This window comes from Myotis myotis, unplaced genomic scaffold (genome assembly GCF_014108235.1).
Source record: "Myotis myotis isolate mMyoMyo1 unplaced genomic scaffold, mMyoMyo1.p scaffold_m19_p_7, whole genome shotgun sequence".
Classification (NCBI taxonomy): Eukaryota; Metazoa; Chordata; class Mammalia; order Chiroptera; family Vespertilionidae; genus Myotis; species Myotis myotis.
Genome location: NW_023416379.1, coordinates 82,129,217 through 82,151,959, shown reverse-complemented (window position 1 = coordinate 82,151,959; position 22,743 = coordinate 82,129,217). Strand labels below are relative to the sequence as shown.

At 41.0% G+C, this 22,743-nt stretch overlaps 1 protein-coding gene across 1 annotated transcript in view; it reads right to left on the bottom strand.

Moving 5' to 3' along the window:
- Positions 1 to 219: 219 nt before the first annotated feature.
- TNFRSF21 (TNF receptor superfamily member 21) overlaps positions 220 to 22,743 on the bottom strand; it is a 77,790-nt gene continuing 55,266 nt past the window's right edge. The window contains exons 5-6 of the mRNA XM_036316401.1: positions 3,486 to 3,714; positions 220 to 1,663 (exon numbers count right to left, since the gene is read on the bottom strand). Of these exons, the coding sequence (XP_036172294.1) occupies positions 1,434 to 1,663; positions 3,486 to 3,714 (459 nt within the window). The 3' untranslated portion in view covers positions 220 to 1,433. The remainder of the gene's footprint in view (positions 1,664 to 3,485; positions 3,715 to 22,743) is intronic.

The window sequence follows — 22,743 nt, the reverse complement described above, 5'->3', positions numbered from 1 at the left end:
CACAGCGAAAGATGAGGAAATGCTCGGCCACTTAGTGCTCGGTAATCCTTCTCTGCGAATCTCCAGGGACTTTTCCAGACACAAACTTTTGCTAATTTGCATGATTTACAGAATAGAAAGGCTGGGGTTTTTATAGCCTAAATACTTTCCCAAGAGCTGAATCAAAGAGTTATAAGGTGAGCACATGTACAAGGCAAGGATTCAATATACTCAGACGACTCAGGTAACAAACACCTAGTATTTATTAATAAATTAGTACACTTGAAGGCATTTTTCTGATATCAGTCCCTCACCACTATCCACAAACCCCTCCCACACAAAGGGAGTCCACATCACCTTTGATTTAGAATCTGACAACTGAGCATTAGAGAGTATGTTTATAAATGGAAGCAGAGGTGCAAATATATCAGACAAGAGCTCTTACAGCTGCAGCCACTTTTGACGTGATTGAATGATGCAGGAATCCCACCGAGACCAAGGCCTTGATCCAGGGCAAACTGGACCTGTCAACTACGTGTGTATTAAAAAAAAAACACCTTGAAAGCAAAGCGGGGCAAATTCCCTGTGGAAAAGGTGCCCTGACACTCAGTTGTGACCTTCCAAAGTGCAGCAATATGTTCCCAAACAGCTTGACCCCTAAAAAGATGAAGTTCAAGTTCTTTGGTGGTCCAATTGTTAAGCCACTTAAATAGCAGGTCCTGGTGGCTTGAGGATTTCACGTCTCCAGCCCAGAGCGCATTAGAGGAGGACAAGTAATCAAGCATTCTACATGGTGTCCAGGTGAAAACCAGACAATTGGCAACGGTGTGGTCAAGTTTCGGCCATGAGTATGAACAACACAACAAGGCATTTGAAAACGACAACGCAACATCTCATTGAATTACAGTAACTCGACAGGGTCTTACATGTCCTTCACCCTTAAGAAAATTCGCAAGTGACAATCATAAAAAAATGGTAAGAATAAAAAACATAGATGTGGATGTTGAGACACGCAGACCGCTGACAGAATTCACAGGGCGCCATCACACTGCTGAAGAGGCTCACAGTCCGGTGCGCTGGAGCAGTCACAATGCATTTGTGCTACATGAAGTGAACATAAAGTGCGCAGAACAACTTGGAAAATACATAAGAAGGCAAAACAGAGAAAATATGGAACCTAAAAAACTTTAGTGGTGGGTATTTTGCAACAGTTATATCTTGAAAAGGTTTATAAACTAACTTCCCAGAAGGGCGGGGGGGAGGGGGGGACGACAAAAAAAAGGAAAGGACTCAAAAGACTGGCCATATACTTACTCTGATACACACACACACACACACACACACACACACACACACACGCGCAAACATACACATACCAAAAGCAACAACAACAAGAAAATCAACCACCCTGACACTAAGATGAGTAACTTCCAGAGTGCAGTCTTCCCTGCGTCCTACAACAGGTCGGGAAGATGGCTATAAACAGAGTCTAGGAGGGTCTGGCTGGCTTCCTGGCTCTTGACGCCAATAATCTCAAATAGCCGGTCCAGCTTGTCCTCAGCCTGAGGAATCTCTTCAATCACACGCAGCTCCTCAGGATTCAGAATGTGGAGCATGTCATCAAAAATAGGCTGCAAGTCACAGGGGTCCAGGCGTACCTGCCGCAAAACCGTGTCCTTCTTTTCTGCACAGGGGAGAGAAGAGGACAGCGGTAAAGGGACTGTGCTGGGGGCCAGGGAGGACCGCTAAGAGTGACAGCCACTCTCCCCCCAGGCTAACCCCAACCTACCACCCCAAGGTGAGTGAGGGAACCTCTGACACATTTTGAAAAACACAAGAGTTCTTACTTGCATTGCATGTAAGAAAACAAAATAATATTTGCCTAATAAAGATCAGACAAAGATCTGCTTCAATGGGTTGCTGATGTGTGTGTCTTTTAACAGGACCTTTGCCTAACCCTAAATGACTTCTAAATTCTTCTAAAACTCAGAAGGAAAATACTGTAATACCTTTTTAAAAATCTGAAAAACTACCCCTTCCCTCAGATATTTTACTATTTTCCCCATCAGTAGTTTGCTCACTAAACAAAAGACCTCAACCCACCTTTCTCCTCACCTCTGTTTATTTCAAGGCAATGTGATCTAATTATATGACTGTCTACTTATGATGCCATATTTTAAAACTGAACTGCTAAGAGCAAAAATACATACATGAGAAAATAATGCTTCTTGGGTCATGCCTTACAATGGTGTGAGAAACTATAACTTATCTATCTATCTATCTATCTATCTATCTATCTATCTATCTATCTATCTATCTATAAGTCTAAGCGACAATCCGACCAGTAGCTATGATGCGCAATGACCACCAGGGGGCAGACACTCAACTAGTAGGTTAGGTTGCTGCTGGGGCCCTGTCAACCCCGAATCTGGTTCACCAGCACCCCGGACCCAGAGAGGAGGGAGGAGGGAGCCCAATTCCTCACGGAATAGCCCGTGGGTTAGCTTGCTGATGGGGCCCTATCGGGCCTGAATCTGGTTCACCCACACCAGATTCCCTTTCAATGTGCACAAATCTGTACACCAGGCCACTAGTTATTACCAAAATCTTTCTCACCTGGCCGGCATGGCTCAGTAGTTGAATGTCGACCTATGAACCAGGAGGTCATGGCACATGCCTAAGTTGTTGGCTTGATCCCCAGTCGGTGGCATGCAGAAGGCAGCCAATCAATGATTCTTTCTCATCATTTATATTTCTCTCTCTCTCTCTCCCCCCCTCCCTTCCTCTCAAATATCAATAAAAATATTTTTTAAAAAGCTTTCTCTAAAATATAACACAAAATATAAATATTTTACATAAGTATAAAATAGATAAATATAAATATGTAAAGTATTTAAAATATTAGTATGTAAAATAGAACATATTTTATGAATTATAAAATAGAACATAAAATATAATCCTTCACTAAAATATAACTGGAATTAAACAAACTAGGAAATTCCTAACAAAATATCTGTCATCGATATAGTGTGCATGTTAATTCCTAACTCTGCTGTTAAAAACTGAAAGTGGCAAATTATGTACCAAAAGTACCAACTCACAATGCTTAAAATATTGTTATTTACAACTAAGCTTAACAGTGAACTTTAATTCGAGTCACTAAAACCTATACTTCAGCCACTCAAGAGAGGCTAATGCTTTAAATCCGTGGGTTCTGCAAGCCTGGTAAATAATTTTCAGAAAACCTGCCAGACTACATTTTATAGGACCTTTTCTGAAACACACATTTGATAGCATGAGGATCAAGGGTGACGGACACTCCAGGAGCACAGGCTCTCAGACAGACAGCCAGGGCTGTCAAGAGTTTCCACGTGGATCCCCACTGGCTAATGACATGATTTCTCCCGGGCCGGCCTTATCACGTTGCTGGGACAGGTTCCCTAGGACTGTGGAAGTGGCAGGGAGGCGTCCTGAGGGCTCTTATGGGGAAGGTTTCATGGCTGTACCTTTGGTAATAAAGGAGCCCGTCCTGCTCAGCGCAGAGGAGCCACTGGATGTGGAGTCGCAGCGAAGAAGGGGCTCGGACTCGTCCACAAAGAAGCCCTTGCTCTTCTCCAGCGGGGAGGGCTCCACGGTCAGGAGGGTGGAATTCTCAAGTTTCGGGTTGGGGCTGGGGATGGGGCTCGGGCTAAGTGGGCTGGGGCTCATCGGGAGAGCCAGTTTGTCGGCATCCAGCTGTGGGAGGGAACAACAAAAAGAATGTGTTTAATGATATACTTAAAAGTCACAGAGAAAGAAAATGAAATTAAAATGTTCTCAGATGCTTTTCTGTCTCATTTAATATTTTATAGATAAAGTCTCCCATTGACAGCCCTTACTAACTTATATTATTGTTAAACACACACAAACTCACCATACACAACACTTGAAAGAAAAATTTTATTGATTTTTTAGAGAGAGAGGAAGGGAGAGAGCGAGCAACATCGATGTGAGAGAGGAACATCAATCGGTTGCCATCTGCACACTCCCACTAGATAGAGCTCAAAACCCAAGCATGTGCCCTGACCAGGAATCGAACCAGCAACCTTTCAGTGCCTGGGATGATGCTCAACCAACTAAGCTACACAGGCCAGGACCACATAGACTTTTAAACCCTTCAAAAATATACATAAGAATATGTATGAGCATTAAAAATCGGGAGCATATATATCGAGCTGTCACCTCATAGGAGTAGAACTGAACAGGGAACAAAGGGGAAGATCTCCAACTTATAGTGTAATTTTGTAGAGCTAGAAAAGGTCTTAGATAATAACTGGTATACTCCTCTCTGATATGGTTTGAATTATACCCCTCCATCTCCAATTCATATGTTGAAGCTGTAACTCCCCGTATCTCAGAATATGGCTGCATTCAGAGATAGAGCCTTTGAAGAAGTAAGTGAGCCCTGGCCAGGTGGCTCTGGTTAGAGCATTGTCCTATGCCAAGGTTGTGAGTTCAATCCCCAGTCAGGGCACATACAAGAATCAACCAGCGAATAAATAAATAAGTAGAACAATAAATCAATCTCTCTCTTTTTCTCTCAAAACAATAAAATTTTAAGAAAATCTTAAGGAGATAATTGAGGTACAATTGGGTGCTGATCCAGTATGACTGTTGTCCTTATAAGAAGGCACAGACACACACAGAGGGAAGATCATGTGAAGACACAGGGGGGAGACGACATCTTCTCCGAGAGAAGCCTCAGAAGGCATCAACCCTGGTGACACCTTGATCTCAAAGGTCTAGCCTTCAAAATTGTGAGGAAATAAATTTCTGTTGTTTAAGCTTCCCAGTCTGTGCTTTCTTATGGAAGCCCTAGCAAACTAATTACACCTCTTTACAAGTAAGGAAACCGAAGCCTCCAGAAGTGACTTAATTAAGGACTCCCAACCAGTAAGCGCCAGCACTAAGTCTAGATTCTAGGTTTCCTGATTTCCATTTCAAACTAGCTCAGAGCACCCAAAGCATGAGCACGAAGCTTGCCTTCTGTAGTGGGCACCAGAGAGACATAACAAAAAGCAAACACGAGATGGTTTCTGATGGAGAGAGTGAGCTTCATGGCCACCCGGGCTGGTGTGCTGACAAGAATCAAGGTAGGATGACAGCATGCTGCAACTTTGGCCAGGTGAGGTAGAATCAAGGCTGTACCCGGTGTATAGTGGAGATGGGGGAAGTGATAGTGTTATCACCCCATTTTACAGGTGAAATAAGGTCACACAGCTACTGGGAGAAAATCAGTGTTCACCTCAGGTCTGCCTGCCATCTCTACACAGCCCTGTCGTTTGACACTATACTTCAGGACTCTGGCAGGTACTTGTGGTATTTCCTAGTCCATTGACTTTATCTTTTCATTGGCTCTTCTGGCATGGATGAAAATCTGGGAGCAGGTCACACAGGGCAGGGTTCAGGGATGAACACTCTTCCCAGAGCTGTTAATCACTACTCATTAGAACCCTCAGACTTCACTCACACTAGTCAACTTCAAGTTCCTCAGCCAAGAAGACACTGACCCTCCTTTCAAAGCATCACGTTGAATAGTTGTAAAACGCATAAAGCAAACACAACTGCCTCTTTTACAACCTTTAAGGCCTAAGAAATTCTTACAGTGGACTGCAGATTCTGAAAACCACTGATTACCTCACGTCTAATGTTGTTCCAAGAGCATTTTTCCTCTGTACAACCACCCACACCTCACTTTTGCTTCCAGTGCAAGTTTAAGACTTGGAAAACACACATTCCCAGCAGCCCCCGTCTGATCCACAGATAAGTTTTATGTATATGCTTTTAACATTTTCTTTCAATAGGCACTGGCATGTTCCCCTGCTCCCTGCAAATGCACATGGCCATTCATGCCAATACACGGTTTTCATTCACTCAGACAAAGAGCACTTGTCTACACTCTGGTTCTCAGGGACATTACATTGGACAACATGGTCAGTCAATATAGTGCACTATTCTTGCTTAAAAAGCAATTCTCACACACAAATCACATGATAACAGGCTAAGAAATAAGATGTCCACCCACCTATTTCCTGAACTCAGTTCAAAACTTTAAATATTTAATCCCCTCCCCCTACTTTTGCCAAAGGACTAATCATGTGATTTCCAACATAACTTGGGAAGACAGAATGCTGATGTGATGCTCTCCTATAATTAGGAATGAGTCAAGTGAATATGAAAATGCCCCTAGGAATTGTTTTAGCATCACCACACTGGAGCTAAGCTAACATCTACCACTAAAGCCAGTGGTAGATCATCTTTCTAGAAAATCTATTCTACTAAGGATACACAGTAGCTGGTTGCATTCGAGATTTCTCTAAAGTTATATGCATTTTTTCACTCTAAGAAAAAAAATTGATCCTAGAAACTTACTTTTTTCCTCTTTACTTTAATATTTACAATATCCCCCAAAATTGGTTTGCAACACAGCATGTAACTCAAGCACTGTGTTACCTGTGGTAGCTCTCATCAGAAAATCAATCATCAGGATATTTGGAATAAATGAATTCTTTCTTTTATTAATTCAGAAAGTCCTTGGTTCAGTATGGAGTTTATAGCAACTGAGGAACACTTATAATAAGATTTAGAAACTGAAAGAGAAGACAGATATTCTAAACAAGAAAGCCAGATTTCCACAGAAGAGGGTCTTTTCTTACAAAAGCTTTGAGCGTAAACTTTTCAAAACATGCACAAAATGAGTAACTTAATTTATTCCTTATGCTTCTTTGAGCTTTCCAAATTCTCTGCAGGGACATATTAACTTTATAATTAAGAAAACAATAAATGTTATTTTTGAAAGCAGTCACCACTGATAAGTATATTTTCCTTCTGCTAACTTGCAAATGTTGTGGCCGCAGCCTCTTTTATTTATATCGGTAGCCAAGAAACAGGATAGTTGGAAGAGCATCTACTTGGCTGAGCTCCTCTCTATACTTTTGTTAAATGTTCATGGGCACAAAAGGGCAAACCCCCCCCACACACACACACACAAAAATAAAAAATAAAAAACACCTCTTGCAGTCAGGCAGATATTAAGATGTAAAAGAAAGGCCCCTGGGAAAACTTGGCCAATGAAGGAAACGTATCCACCAGATATCTGAAGCCCCTTTGGAGAAATGTGAAAAGTTCGGTTCTTAGCCATGTTTTATAGCCATGAGGTAATCATGCTATCTTGGAAGGCTCAATTGAGAAATGAGGTAGAGACAGTAAGACAGACCAAAAGGGGAGGGGGCAGGGATAATAAAGAAAGAACCAGCCCAAAACAGATGGTTCTATTGTGGAAACTTCAAGAGCATGTACTATATTTTGGCCAAATGAGCCCCAAATGTCCTTCTGATTAGTTTCTTTCCATGGAAGTACACTTAGTCCTTCCAGAGACTGCAGTTATTAGTCCAACCTGAAATGGGAAGAGATAAATGGTTCCCCTGACTCAACAGCTGAGTCACACCGTAGAGGAGCTCCACCGCTGACCTGACCATCTTCCTTTGATTTCCAGAGCCACCCAAATCGGTTAGTACACGGGGTATGGACTGAAATGTGTGAGCTTGAACACCTCTGGGCTACGGAGGTTTGTAGCCGTGTTTATGAGAACGAGGATTTTACTTGTACTCGTGTTGTACTGGAATGAGCCATTTCCAGCTGTGTCCTTACAACCCTCTCTCCTACCTCAACCAGAGCCCCCAAACTGAGTGCTCACTCTGGGTGCTCCACCAAATCACAACCAGAAACTGAAGCTGGAGCTAAAGTCTCCTCTTTTCATATCAAACCAAAAGACCACTTGGTTGCCTGGCCTTCCCTAAGATGCTAGGAAATGGAAAGTCAAGTGTTTCACTAGCCCCTTGGGCGGGTGGAGCCGGGAATGGTAAAGGAAAGTCCTTCCATGCTTTATCCAAGAAAAGGGCAGTATATACATGAAACAAGATTTTTGAGAGCACTTTTCTTCTCTCCTAAGAGCTAGCAGCATTCCTGAATATATTCTACCAACAGGAATGTGCCCAGAACTCTGGCCTCAGAGCTACCTTTTCAGCATGCATTTCATTTTTTCCACAGTCAACTTTTAAAAAATCAAAGTCATGAAAATCCTGGAATATCATTGCAAGGGAAGGTGTGATCTTAGAAAAACCATTTCCTTCTGCAGACCTGTTTCCCTGTTTCTAAACAAAAAAGTCTAGACAAGGTCATCTCTGTTCAAATTATGTCATTTATTGTTTGTCTTCCTATTGCTATTTCATTCTCTACTCCCATCCCAACCCCCACCCCAAATCCCTTTCTCCTTCCAAGTTACCGCCAACTGGTTCACTCAACTAAGGTTTACCTCCAAGTTAATTTCAATTACTACCCAATTACAATCTCCCTGTGGATGCACAATCTGTTTTCATAAAACTAATTAACAACTTCAATGCCTCAGTAACCCCCTGAAATGAAGCAGTAATTACCCAGCCTGGGTGCTCCTTACCAATCTGCTAAAATGATTCAACTTAACCCCCTGGCTCCTGGCACTGCCCATTTGGATTCCAGGAGACACCCCTTGTCCTCTCTGCAGCCAGATATGCCTGACAGACTCAAGAGGAAAGCTTCTTAGAGTCAAAAGTCACCCTTTCAACTAAACTTTTCCTCCAGACCTCATCTAACACTTAGAAAAATTTCCATCACTTTAAAAACGATTTTTAAAAAGCCTATTTGCTAAATTCAATGAAATCAAATTGCTATTCCATCTAAGTTGACCATCTTATCACACAGATCCAGGATGCAAAAAGGACCATTAAGAAATGGACCACTATTAATACTGTGCAAAATGATCCAGCATGAAATATATGTAATCCATTTACTGTTAAGGTAGCTTTTTATTAGCTCCATTTTACAGATGAGAAAACTGAGGCTCTAAGAGGTTTAAGTAACCCAATCAAGGTCACAAAGCTCCAGGATTCAAGATCGGTTCTGTCTAGTTTCAACTAATCCTCTTTCCGGAGCCTTGTCACTTCCCTGTCTGGACCCACTGCATTTAGGGAAATTGACAAACACTATAAACTCAATATAAAGAGTCTAAGGAGCTGCCCTGGCCCCTTAGCTAGAGTGAAGGGGTCAGAGACAGGGTCTGCAAGGATCTGTCACTCAATGGCAGAGCTGACACCCCAACTGGTTGACTGCCTGGAGACAAAGATGAGAGATTCTGTCAATACCAATCACTTCAACTGTAGCCAATAACTTTGTTGTCTATTGGAAAATATTTCAGATCCAACAGACCAGTGACTGTTTAAAAAAAAACAAATTCCATTTCTATTAAAGGTTTATTTCAAAGGAATTAATACACAAGTAAATACATAACTACAACTACTTAAGGATTATAATAGCTAAAGCTTGTTTCTCCTGCTTTCCCAGCTGCTCATGTAAATGAGATTTCATGACCTCCTACGTAAGTAAGTGCACTGGAGCTCCACTAAAAACAAGCATTATTCTCCTTGCCCTATAAGCATCTCTTGATATCTGAATCTATTCAGTCCATTTTTATAAGAATTTAGATAATAAGAAATGCTTTGTTATCCAAATCCAAGATTCCAGCTATAAATGAGGGCTCAGATAATCAGGGTTACCAGCCCTGATACCAAGGAAATACCTATAAACAATGATTTCTCCCTTAAAACAAACAAACAAACAAACAAACAAAAAACCAAATACACCGCCCCGAGAAAAAAAGAAAAATCGAGGCAGGTTTCTTTAAAATCCTAAATGACAGTTTTACAGGCGGTGTTAGCGAAATTGGACCTCGGTTCTTGAGTTTGTTTGGCAAAGAAAGATTTCAGAGCCAAGAACTCAAATTATAAGAGCAAGTTTATTCAGAAAGTTAGAGGTAATAGAAGGGCCCTTGAAGCTTAGGAGAGAGAAAGGCAGAGGTTAACATTCCTGGGGGTTTTAAAGGCTGATTGCTTAGGGGAGGACCTCAACACAATACTCATCAGCTTTATGCTGATGCACCAAAATCAGATTTATTCCCCCGACTTCATCCGTCCTCAGGTGTGTTTGACACAAATGGCACTGATTGGATTTGTTATCTCCTGAGGAGGGTGATGTAAGTTATTCACCCTCTGGCTGGGGAGTGTAAACTACTTACTCTTAAGTGTCCTTGGTTAGGGAAGATAGGATTTTTCGGTTTATTAAATGGCTGTAAACTGCTTGGCGGTTTAACTATCTCAGTTTCCCTATCCCACTTGTCCTGGCTTACCAACCTGTCTCAATCAATAGGTGACTATGATTTTTAGATTCTTCTGAGTGTGAATTCTTGTTATACCCATCCCAGAGTAGGGATTTGGGCAAGGATAATCCACATTTACTCGGCATAATTTTTGCAAAACAAAAAGAAAAAAGTTGAGGAAAATAGACAGATGCTGATTTTTAAACTTTTTTTTTTAAAGAGTTAGGTTATCAGTTATCAGAAATTTGGAGGAAGTCTTAGAAATGAAAATATGTACTACAAATATACACTCACATATATATAAAGCAAAATGATAAAATGCAAAGAATTATTGAATCGAGCTGATGCATTTATAGGTGGTTGTTGTACTGTGCTTTCCACTTTGTTTGGTAAGTCTTATTTTTAAAACTCAGGAAAACAAATTTAAAACATGGGCTAAGAGCCAAATAAGCTTATGACAAAAATTCCCCAAACTTTTCCTCGTCTTTTCATTGTTTAGGCTTTTGTTGTCTTTCCTGCTTTTTTCTTCTGCCCGGCCCAGATCACAGGAAAGGGAGCAAGGAGTGCTTCCATTGTATAGGTAGGGAACAGGCTGACACTTAAATCTAAAATGATCCACTGGCAAGCAGACATTGTTGACCTTAGGCTGTCTAGAGCTCCCTGAGGTCATTGTGACACAGTCCAGTAAGCCACGATAAGTGGAATAGGGAAACTGAGATAGATAAGCTGAACAAACCGACAGAACAATTTACAGCAGATACAGAAGGTCGCCTTCCTAGAGATAGCATCCAGGCCTCAGTTATATTTCAGCTCCAGATCCAGAAAAGCAGCAAAACCAGGTGGGTGACACCAGGACCAGCTTCGATGACTAATGACAGTCACTGACACTGACCAGCCCTGGAAGAGCACACCTAGAAAACTGACTAACATTCTGCTGAAACCCTCCCCTGAAAGAAAGAGATAAAGCCTCATGACAGAGTACCCATTTCATGTTCTCTCTTTGGGGAGCAGCCCTGCTATTCCTCTTTTCCCTCTTCTTCCCCCAAGGCATGCATTTTCTAAACCCTAAAGGACCCCACAAGGCTTGAACCAGGGGAGCAATGGGCAGCAGCAGCTGGCAGCTCATACCAGGCTCCGCTGGACCTGATCCCAGGTCGCTTTTCTCTGTTTTCACAGACAGCGAGGGCAGCCTAGCATGGGCTCTCCTGTTGCTTCTTCTATGCCAGTAGTTCCCAACCTTTTTCTGGCCATGCCCCACCTAAGCATCTCTGGAGTCCTGATGCCTCCCCTGTGACATATGATTCTTATTCAAAAAGTGAACTCCTATTCACGTGGAGGAAACCTAAAAGGCCATTAACATGGTCTAAGCAAGCTTCCAAAGAATATGGCATCCAGGAAAGAGAAAAATAAAAGAACGAAAGGACAGTTGAAGTACTGAGGAAGAAATCACTAAGAAATTGTTAAAAAAAATAATAATATGAAGTGATTATGAAAAGATAGCAAATAAAGTTTCAAAACATATAATAGCGAACTGAAATGTATACTAGTAAATGTCACAAAATATATTTATATACTACTGTATATGAGGCCCTTAGAACCACAAGAAATGCAAAAAAAAAATCACTATTAATAACTCATTCTCGAATTGCCCCCGTTAAAAATTAAGTTGCCCCCCTGTAAGGCATGTGCCCCACGTTGGGAACCACTGGTCTATGCTAAGCCCTTCCTTGTTTTACCTCCCCGGCTTTAATAAATGTTCCCTCACAGTCACCTGGACTCGCGTTGTGAAATTTTTCCTGCACGAAGTCAAGAACCCACACACTACTTACTGGCTGGCCCTAGGCAGACCCACCAAGGGTCAGGTCGTCCTTCTGGTAACAATTGGAGATCATAGTGTAGACGCTGGAATAAGAGTGGTTGCCAAGATGCACCAGACCACAGGGGTTGCAGAACCCAATGAACACTATGCTGCCCAGGTGAGTGGGGAGCAGAGCCTGCAGAGTGAATTCTCCCACCCTCAAGAGGCTCACAGGATGAACTTGACTGAAAAACTGCCAAAACCGCTGGGGAGTTAGTTATTTAAAAAAAAAAAAAAAAAAACCCTCACCCACCCTAAATCTGTCCAAGCATTGGATAATGAAAGGATTTTGTTTCAACTGCAACCTTACGTAAGATTATATTTAAACTTTAGTCCAGCCTAGCTGGTCATGGTGTGTTTTTCCCTTAAGTGCCCCAAACGCAGGTGAAGGTAGCTGCTCTAGTCTTGTGTATACAGTATAGGTCATCTGCGAATTCTGATCACTTCTAAGAGTTAATTTCAAAAGGCTACACATCCTGAAGGCTACAACATCCACCTACATTTAAGTCAAGGTGTAAGTGGCCAATCCTTTGCCCTAAGCAAGGGAATTGTTCCTCTTCTGGAAGCCTGGGGGGAAACCACAGGAAGTCACACAAGTAGGAGTGCTGTGCAGAGCTGCCAAAGCTGGTAAGAACCAGCCGGCTCTGGAGGGAGGAGGGCAGGGCGTGCCCCGCCCAGCTGCTGGTGCCTGTGTCTGCAAGCTGTCCGGCCGCTGACATCAACAGTAAGGCTGCGGCCCTGAGCTGACTCACTGGCTCTCAACAAAGCAGGCTGGCTCCCTTGGTTCAGAGTCAGAGTCCACTCACATTCGAACGTACTGCCGCGCCTCTAAGAGCTCAGCCCCATGGAGACGTGAGGAGATCATGCTGTTGGAAATGATCTCCTCTTCAGTGTGTCCTAAACTTCACTGAATGAGACCTATTAGGAAGCCTTTCCACAAAAAAGCCTTTGGACAATTCTAACCATGAAAAAGAAAGTTGCACAAAGCATGCCATAAGACATTGCGGAGGATAGAAAGTTCACAGGAAACGCGTGACTTTGATGTAAGAAGGCTCGAGCTCATCTGTGACTCAAATGTTTTGAACTTGCCACATTTGATTAGATTAGCATTATTTCATAAAATGGTCCATTGGATTCATGTCATCATAATTGCACTATATGCGGTACACTATTCCAAAGGTTCAAAAGAAATAGACTTCTCCCTCGCTAACCACTGACTTCAACCTCTGGCTTCGAGGTCTCAGCTACTCAGTTCCACTCCCGGGTGGTAACCACCATTACCAATTCCCTGTGTACTTCCAGAAATACTCTACACTCACACCAATAAAGAGGTACATATATTTTCCCACCCCACCCCAGCTCTTCCTTTTCATTTGTTACAATTTTTTTACATTCTTTTTTACAATATGTGACACAGTGTACGCATTGTTCTACACTTTGCCTTTTCCCATTTAAATGCAGTTCTTGGGGTTAGCACATACAGATCTGAGTCACTCTTTTAGACAAGTTCATATTGTCTCACTGCATGGATGTTCCATGACTTACATAACCAGCTCTCTATTGGAGGGCATTTGTGTTATTTGCCTCCTGTTATTACAAATGATGGTCTAAGGAACACTTGCAGGACCTGTTGCTAGAAATGGAATGTCAATGGTCAACTGACAGTTACTCTGGTAGCTAACGCCAGATGGCCCGCCACGGGGACTGGGCCACTGCACACACCCATTATCAGTGGACGCTGTTCTTTCTCTGTTCCCTCACAACACAAGAATTTTCAAGGCCACACTTTTCCCTCTTCGCCAGTCTGAGTGGTTAAAATTATATCTCTGTAGGTGTTGATTCGAACTTTTCTTATTAGGAACGAGGCTTAAAATCTGTATACCTTTAAAAGCCTTTAGTATTTTCTTTTGTGTGAACTACCTTGTTCACAGACTGCCCATTTTCCTTTTGAGTTGTTGGTGTTTTAGTTAATTTATAAAAGCTCTTCATTTTTTTCAAGGAAATTAATCTCACATTGCAAATAACTACTCCCAGTTATTTAGTCTTTAGATTTGCATGTCTTCCAGCTCACACAGTTAAGTAGTTAAATCTTTCTTGTATAGTTTCTGCGTTTCATATTACTCTCAGAAGAGCTTTACCTCCTATTGAAATTATAAAAAATTCCCATTTTTTTCCCTAGTAGTTTTTGGGTGATAAGCCACTCTAAATGAATGAGTGGTTATTCCAGCTTATCCCCTGAAAGCCCAACTGTGGAGAAATCAAAATTCCCCCTGTGGCAATTTTTTCATGGGAAAATCATGAGTGATAGCTGTTTCAAGGAAATTGTGAGGGAAAAGCAATTCAAATGTTGAAATTAATTGGGATATAATAAAACTTGCTACAATTCCTCATCAGCAAGTGTACCCACTATTAGCACTTGAGCTATAACTCACAACCATGGGTGGAGAAGCTAGGCCAACAGTGGAAGCTACTAAGCTTTATCCAGATTATGTTTTGGCTTTTAAAAAATGAAAATATGATCTTCAGCTCTGGTAACTGATGAAGAAAATACGCTTCTTTTCACAATATTGATTCTGATTTCTTCCCAATGAACCTTCTGAGAAAGCCAGGAAGTGTGTAGAACAGGCTGAAAATGTCATCAACTGAGAGACTCAGCCTTTTCTGGATGTTGAGCACATGTCTCCAGAAGAAAATAAAAGCCCACCTCAAATCATCTACATAACAATTTCACAGAATATATCCTAAAGGTTGGCTCACCAACCTATCCCTCCTCTAAAAATGTCAGCATCTGGAGGGATGATTGTGTTTTTATGTTTTGGTGTGTGTGTGTTTCATTTAATATCGTCAATGCTTGGTGCAGGGCTCAAAATACAATGGGTGTTCTAAGAATATTTACTAAATTAATTGCTTGTGTTAAACCATTTCAACCTTAAAGGCTACTGGGGGAAAAAAGAGGCATGTGTATATGTGTGTGTTGGGAAGGGAGAGTACATCGATGGCAAGACCCCAAAAATCTGTTTCCCCAACTTTTCTTTTTGTAACCTGAATACCTCAAACTCAACTACTACATTTCATTAATTCTATGATGCATATTTTTCACATTTTAACATCTCTGAAATGGGGATGTATCTTACAACTATAATTGGCAGTATTTTTATTTCTTTCTTATCCTATTTGGTACATTTTACAACTGACATGGCCTTCAACAAAATACAGAACACATTTTAATTCCATTACCTACCTATACCTCGCATGACCATGAAGCTTGCTAGATAAGCACAGATGTAAAGCACTCAGATGGTGTTTGGGACACAATAGATACTCAGCAAATAATGCTTTCCTTTCTCCTTAATGTGCATTATTGAAAGCAGAGTGGTATTATTTGCTCTTGAGTCCAAAAAAAAGAATGTGGAATTCAAGTTCTAACATAGGATACACTGTGCCCTACTATATGTCAAGTGCAGGACGACGCATTTATGTTCACTGTATCTAGTATATACACTCGCTATCTTCGTATACACTACTACACTCACTATCTCTAGTCCTCACCAGATACTTACTAGTAACAAGGCAACTACGAAAAAAACTGAGGCTTGGAGACACAACAGGATTTGCCCAAGGTCACACAGTAGGTGCCTAAAGCACGATCAAACCGAATCCAGAAGAACAAAAGCAAACTGTTCAATTTGTCAGTCCCTTCCATTAGTTCTTGGAGATGCAAAATCCAAACCCAGCACTCGACATGAAGTGGCACCTTGTTCCTATACTTTTAATATCACAGATCAGTGAATGGTTTCTGAAAAGCTTGCGACTGAGCAAACAAAACAAGATTCTGAGTAAATCAGACGTTCTTTGCAGAATCAAAGGCTTGAGAAGCCCCTCGTGTGAAAAAGCAGGGAGGGGGGGCTCCCTAGGCAGAAACCGGATGGGAACGTCTTGCGGAAAAGACCAAAATATAGTCTTGAAAACACAGTCTGTTTGTTTTAATGACTTTCAAATCAACTAATGCATACCTGCTCTTGTTTCTTATGTGTGTGTGTGTGGGGGGGGGGGGGTATTCCTGCTTTCTGATACTATCTTATATGTCCTTGTGCACCCACACTTCTATTTAACATTTGCTTATCCCACTGAACTGTAATCATTTGCACACGTGTCTCCATCTCGGCTCTCGAGCTGTGAAAGGCAGGGCCCACTTTTCTTCTTTACATGGTACCAGGGCCCCAGCTGGTGCTTGACCAAAGGTCGTGGACTAACTGAATGAAACCTTAAAAGATGATAAGAAGTAGTACAGCCTGAAATGTCATTCACACTCTAAAGGCTTATTCACGGACATCACTTCCCTATGCACAATGACCACCTTACACACAAGCGTCGTTCAGTGTCCCTGGGCCTGTTGTGTGTCAGCAATCCTTTTATAAGGTCTCCTCATCACCCCAGAGGTTCCCCACAAATTAAGTAACCTGACCTCACATGGCCCCACAACGGAAGGCAGGCGCTACTAGATCCATGCAAGCTGAGCCAACATCTTAAGGCCTTAGGACAACAATCCCTATTTTATAAGAGACGACCAACTGGCAAAGTGACGACAAAGACAAACTGGAATAGCCAAGAAGCCAACAGTTAAGTGTACAGCTGGTATTTGCCTCAACTCGTCCTCACTGCAGTACATTTCTGAGAGTGGCTGGTCTCGGGCAGGTCTTGGGTAAGGACAGCTGCATCCTGCAGGTGTAAGCAAAGCCCAGTAACTGTAGCTCCCTCTGCGGCAGAAGCCAAGACCATGCCCAGTGCTCTTCTCACTGTAAATCTCGCAGCTGATTTTACAGAGCGAAGCCACCCAGCCTCCAACAAAGAGTTTACTGTAGCCGAGAGAAAGACAAAGGTGAGGGGGCTGGGGGGTGGGGGGGGGGGGGGGGGTGGTGGCGTTCTGTCTCTGGGATGTATTCCATGTGGTTTCTGGAAAGGATAAGATACCCTTAGAAATAATCAAATCATTCTACCACATATAAGTCAATAACAACAACATTGGCTTCAGTTCCATTAGTTGTTAAGTTACAGCGTGGCTTTTACCTACCTAACCTTATGGAAGGACGGAAGGAGGGATCAGATCAATTCTTTACACTTGTGAATCTCTGGTCAAAGCAGACAACTAAAGTAACACTCTGTATTATTTTAAATTATTGTGGTTGTTTTTAACATTATCATTTTTACATGTACACAAAATTCCTTCTTCTTCCCCTTTTCAAAAGGCAACAACAAAGGAAGGCTGGAATTCAAATCCCACTAAGCATCACTTTAATACCTCACTTTTCCACATCCCACAATTTAGCAGGCTATTACCTCATTTAATTCTGATAACACTTGAAGTCCCATTTTAAACAGAAAAATCTAAATCAATAAAAATGCAAACAAATTCACCCCCTTCGAGGTGCGTGTGTCTTTTGGGGGGTTTGGGGGGAGGGCCGGGTTGCACTCATTAAGCCTATCTACATATGCAACGTTTCAAAAAGAAAAAAGCATAAAAGGGAACCCAGACATTCAGTTGCTCAATTTTGTTTCCCTTTTCTGACAGCTATTGAAAGCACAGACTGTTATCTGCACACATACCATCACCTTTGTTTCTCCACTAGAGAAACCATCCCTGCCGGCCGAGGAACATTCGCCCAGGGAGAAAGAAATAGTTACCATGCGCTGGAATGTCCAGTCCTTGGGTACTGAACCCAGATGGCCGCCCTTGTGCTCCACCATGCACTCTAAGCAGCCTTGGAGTTGGGAGTACCTCCCTACCCGACACGAAGGGACCCTCGTGGCAGGATTTAAAGGATCTATTACATGTATGCGTTGGAGCTGTCAGGAAACATTCCTCCATCTCTCTTACCTCCAGGGCCTGGAAATGACTGCAACTATTAATAGTATAGGCAGTAAGTGCTGACTGTGGGTCATACCTAATTCTCACAACAAGCTCACAGGACAGGCCCTAATCGTGTCCCCGTTTTCTCAGGAAAAAACTGAGGCAGAGAGGCCAAAGAATTTACCATAAAGTGAGAAGCTGCCAGACAGAAATTTAACCTGGCACACACCTCCACACTGATGTTGCGATCTGGAGCCTTACTGGCTGATTAGTTGTACATCCAGTACTCCCTCCGCCCACTCTTGGTGGATTTACTCCCTTAAATTATATTGGTCTGTCTAAATTTCTCCCATCAACTACAAACTACCCTTGACGGCACTGACTGTCTTACTTATTCGTCTCTGCATTGCCCAAAGTGCCGGGTATAATATTGCACACATCATTTCTTATGTAATATAGATTTTAAAATAAAATCACATCATCTCCTTTGCTGTTCAGCAGGGGAAACATAAACCCAGGCATGCAAGTACTGAAGGAAAATTAACTGTCAAGCTTCAATTCTATTTTGCAACTAGCTATCCTTCAAAGACAACGGGCAAATCATGCAACTTATTGCTGGGAACCTGCAGGAAGTATCCTGTAGGCCAAATGATGGCAGGTAGAAGCTGAAGCTGCAGGGAGAGATGAAGAACCGCAGAAAATATTTATCTGCAGGTAAATCAACACGAAACCATAATAAATATGTGTTTTGGGGTTAAGAAATGTACAGTGTTAAAATTCATGACAAAAAAAACACACACATAATGCAAGAAAGACTAAACAGGGCTAAAGTCTTCTGAGGCTGTTATACTGTTTGGAAACAGTAAGAAGTGCACATTTATAAAATGTCTCTCATAACTGAAGTCTTCATGTTGTAATCTCCATGGTATCCACACAGAGTAAAGTAAAAAATGTGTAACTGACAAGCTACCAGAAGAGAAAAAGTGGAATAACAAAAAAATACTTGATTTACCCAAAAGAAGACAAGAAAGAAGGGACGGGGGCAGATAGGACAAATACAAAACAAATAATATGAGAGCAGATGTAAACCCAAATATGAGTAATTACATTAAAAATATAACCACACTGAAATCCCCTAAATGACAGACACTGTCAGACTAGATTTTTAAAAACCTTACAAATATGCTACTTACAAAAGACTTTCTTTAAATAAAGCTACAGAAAAAAATCAAAGTAAACGGATATGGAAAAAAGATAATATACAATTTGGAACGTTCTGCTAGGCTTTTGTTTCATTTTGTTTTTTAAAGAGCTCTGGTCAACAATCAATGATTCTCTCTCATCGTTGATGTTTCTATCTCTCTTTCCCTCTCCCTTCCTCTCTGAATCAATAATATATATATATGTATATATTTAAAAACATAAAAAATGTTTTTAAAAAAATAAATAGCTTTGCCCAAGTCCCAGTAACTTCCCATGATTGTCCCACTGCTTTGCTATTGCTTCTAAATGCTTATGTCCTGGAAAGGGAAGAGTCGATATAATTCTGAAAGGCTGGGTTCACTTTAGATGTTTAAAGAAGAGGGTACATAAAAATGCATCTCATACCCAAGAAAAAGAGTGAAGTGGGTGAATGGTTAAGTGTGGTACATCCAGACAGTGAAATATTATTCAGTGCTAAAAACAAATGAGCTACCAAGTCATGAAAAGACATGGAGGAAACTTAGATGCATATTACTAAGTGCAAGAAGCCAATCTGAAAAGGCTACAGAATGTATGATTCCAACTATAGGACATTCGGAAAAAGGCAAAACTATGGAGACAGTAAAAAGATTAGGGGTTAATGGGAGTGGGGTGGGAGAAAGATATAAATAGGCAGAGCATAGAGGATTTGGGGGGCAGTAAAAATATTCTGTATATTATAATTATGAATATGTGTCATTATACACTTGTCCGAACCCACAGAATGCATAATACCAAGAACGAACCCTAAGGTAAACTATGGGTTTGGATGATTATAATGTGTCAATGTAGGTTCATCTTTGGTGAAAAAAAAAAAAAAAAAGTCATTCTGGTGAGTAATATTGATAATTGAGGAGTCTATGAATGTGTGGGAAATCTCTGTACCTCCTTCTCAATTTTTATTAAAACCTAAAACTGCTTCAAAAGAAAAGAAACAGGTATAAAAATAAAGAGAGAGAACTCAAAGAACAGTACACCAAAAAGTGAATTTTACACTATAATTTTTGAGTATAAAAAATTTTTTTAATGAAAAAGTTAGGCTCTGAATGTGTTTAATTTAAAAATGGCTAATAGGCTACCATGGTTAACAATGAGCCAGCTGTTCTGGACAGAAATCACTGAAAAGCACACTGGGGCTGATCCTTTGAGTGGAACATAACATAGGTACCTCATGAATAGGAACAAACATTAACCATTTTTAAGCGCACATACACTCGCAGTAGTTTTTACACATTAAGAGGCCATTAGCTCCTGGGGCAAAGTCTCAAATCCCCAGCAGCACCACAATACGCAAAGAATACAAATCCATCATAAGATGGGAAGAATCAGTCTCAATTATGCCCCCAGGGTTCTGATTCCTTGTTTGACTCTGACAGATCTCAGAGGTAAACTATGAGCCTACAGTTACATAGTGTGCAGTTAGTAAGATCTGGCAGCCAGAAACCCATGCTCGTTAGCTACTAAATTAGAGTCCAGAATGCTGCAGGACAATGATGGACATTATTAAAATATGGAACAAGAAGCATAATATTGCCTTCTTAGCCTCCATCATAACACGTAGACTATCCTAGCACCAAAAAGAAAGCTGTAAGATGCTTTGATGCCACTGTTTCATAGAAAATAAATAACAAAAAATAGATATGAGATTTTTTTTTTTTTGTACTATAGAGGAAATAGAGGGGGAAAAAAGAACTAAAAGGTGCAAGAGTTTGGTACTTGGGACTGTTGTGCTTATTCATTGATGCAGTGGCTTTTCTTATGAACCACCCTCCTTGATATGCATTCTCTTGCATGGAGACTTTGGGCCCACTGTTCCTAGCAGCTATGTCAGTGCCTAGAATGAAGTAGGTGCTCAGTCAACTGCTATGGAACAGCAGTTTCCATTATTTCAATGGAATCATCAGTGAAACATAAAAATGTCACTAGTGATAGTCAATACCCTATCATCATCACTACTACCACCCCTAAAATAGTACCCCAAAGACTAGGTCCAAATTCTAAGTGATTGTTGAGTGCACAACACAGAGAAATGAAATGGATTTGCAGAAACCAAAAATGAAGCAAGTTTTAATAAGCTTTTGGCAAATCTGGCCCAACATCACAAACCTCAGGCAGTCCTAATAAGGAAGAATTGACTGTCACCTAAATCACTGCTCTCCCTAAATTAAAATGAGGATGATCCCTCTCTCAGTTTAGCACAGTAAAGCAAGCCCTACCTATCCTTTCTCTTGTGCCCTTTCAGCTGTCATTCTAAAAAATATTTAAAATCACAAAAGCAATCTTCCTCATTATAGCAAATGATTTAAAAAGAAGAAAATCACTTCTAAGTCTACCATCTAGGTTCAATAACAACATTAACATTTTTATGCATTTTCATTTTCCTTTTTTTATATATCCCCATGCTCACATTTGCTTTTTCTAATGAGAAATATGAAACGCAGTTCAGTAACCTCCTTTTCCCCTAACAATATATCACGATCATCTTTCTACCTTATTCAATATTGCACTTAGCCTGTCCTAACATGGCATCCATTGCATTTTATCTTTCTTGTGGGCATCATCAAGGAGACAATGTGACTTATTCTGAAGTATCTAAAGCAGTGGTTCTCAACCTTCCTAACGCCGCGACCCTTTAATACAGTTCCTCATGTTGCGGTGGCCCCCAATTTCATTGCTACAAATTGAACATAATTAAAGCACAGTGATTAATCACAAAAACAACATGTAATTATATATGTGTTTTCCGATGGTCTTAGGTGACCCCTGTGAAAGGGTCGTTCAAACCCCAAAGGGGTCGCGACCCCCAGGTTGAGAACCGCTGATCTAAAGCCTTCTTCAAGGACCTTAGAACCTACCCTGTGCCCTGCCAGTGCTTCCTTAAAGCCAACACTCCAAGGAAACATAATAATATCCGCCTCTGGATTCCCTCCATTCCATTCACCAAAGCTGTTTTCTTTAATTGGATATTTAACACCTCCCTTTGCTTTCCCCAAATCCAGCTGCTTAAAGCCCAGTTTTAGTTGTGAGCTACGCATATTGAGATCACTCCTCAGAAAGTCAGGAGACACTGCTGTGTGCCTTTGAATGTTTAACACTACATCTATTAGGAATTAGTTTTTTCCAAAATTCCACATTTCAAAGAAGTTAAAAATACGCCAGGAGTTTTAAAGACCACCTTCAGAGTCAATTAGCAGCTACAAATTTCTATCTAGTCACTTAGATAAAAGATCCACCTGATGACTATTGGTATGAAAAGATAAAAAGCATTTGGCGTTCTTAAATATATAAAAGGGAGCCCCTTGATATATAAAATTTAGTGCAGAAAAATAGTGAATTAGAGTTAATTCACTAGCTCCTTCAGGTAATAAGTTTGGACCACTAGAAAATACCGCAGGCAGAATGGCCTTTTACATTTTAAGTGGGTTTTAGCAAGTCTCCATGGCAGCATTTTTTCTTACTTTGGGAATATGCTCCAAAACTTTCATCGAAGTCTGTGAGGACTATAAATCAATACCCACATTTGTACTTGATTCACGGCCTTTCAGGGAAGCACATTATGAATAGGAAAGGCTAAGTAAAATGATTTAC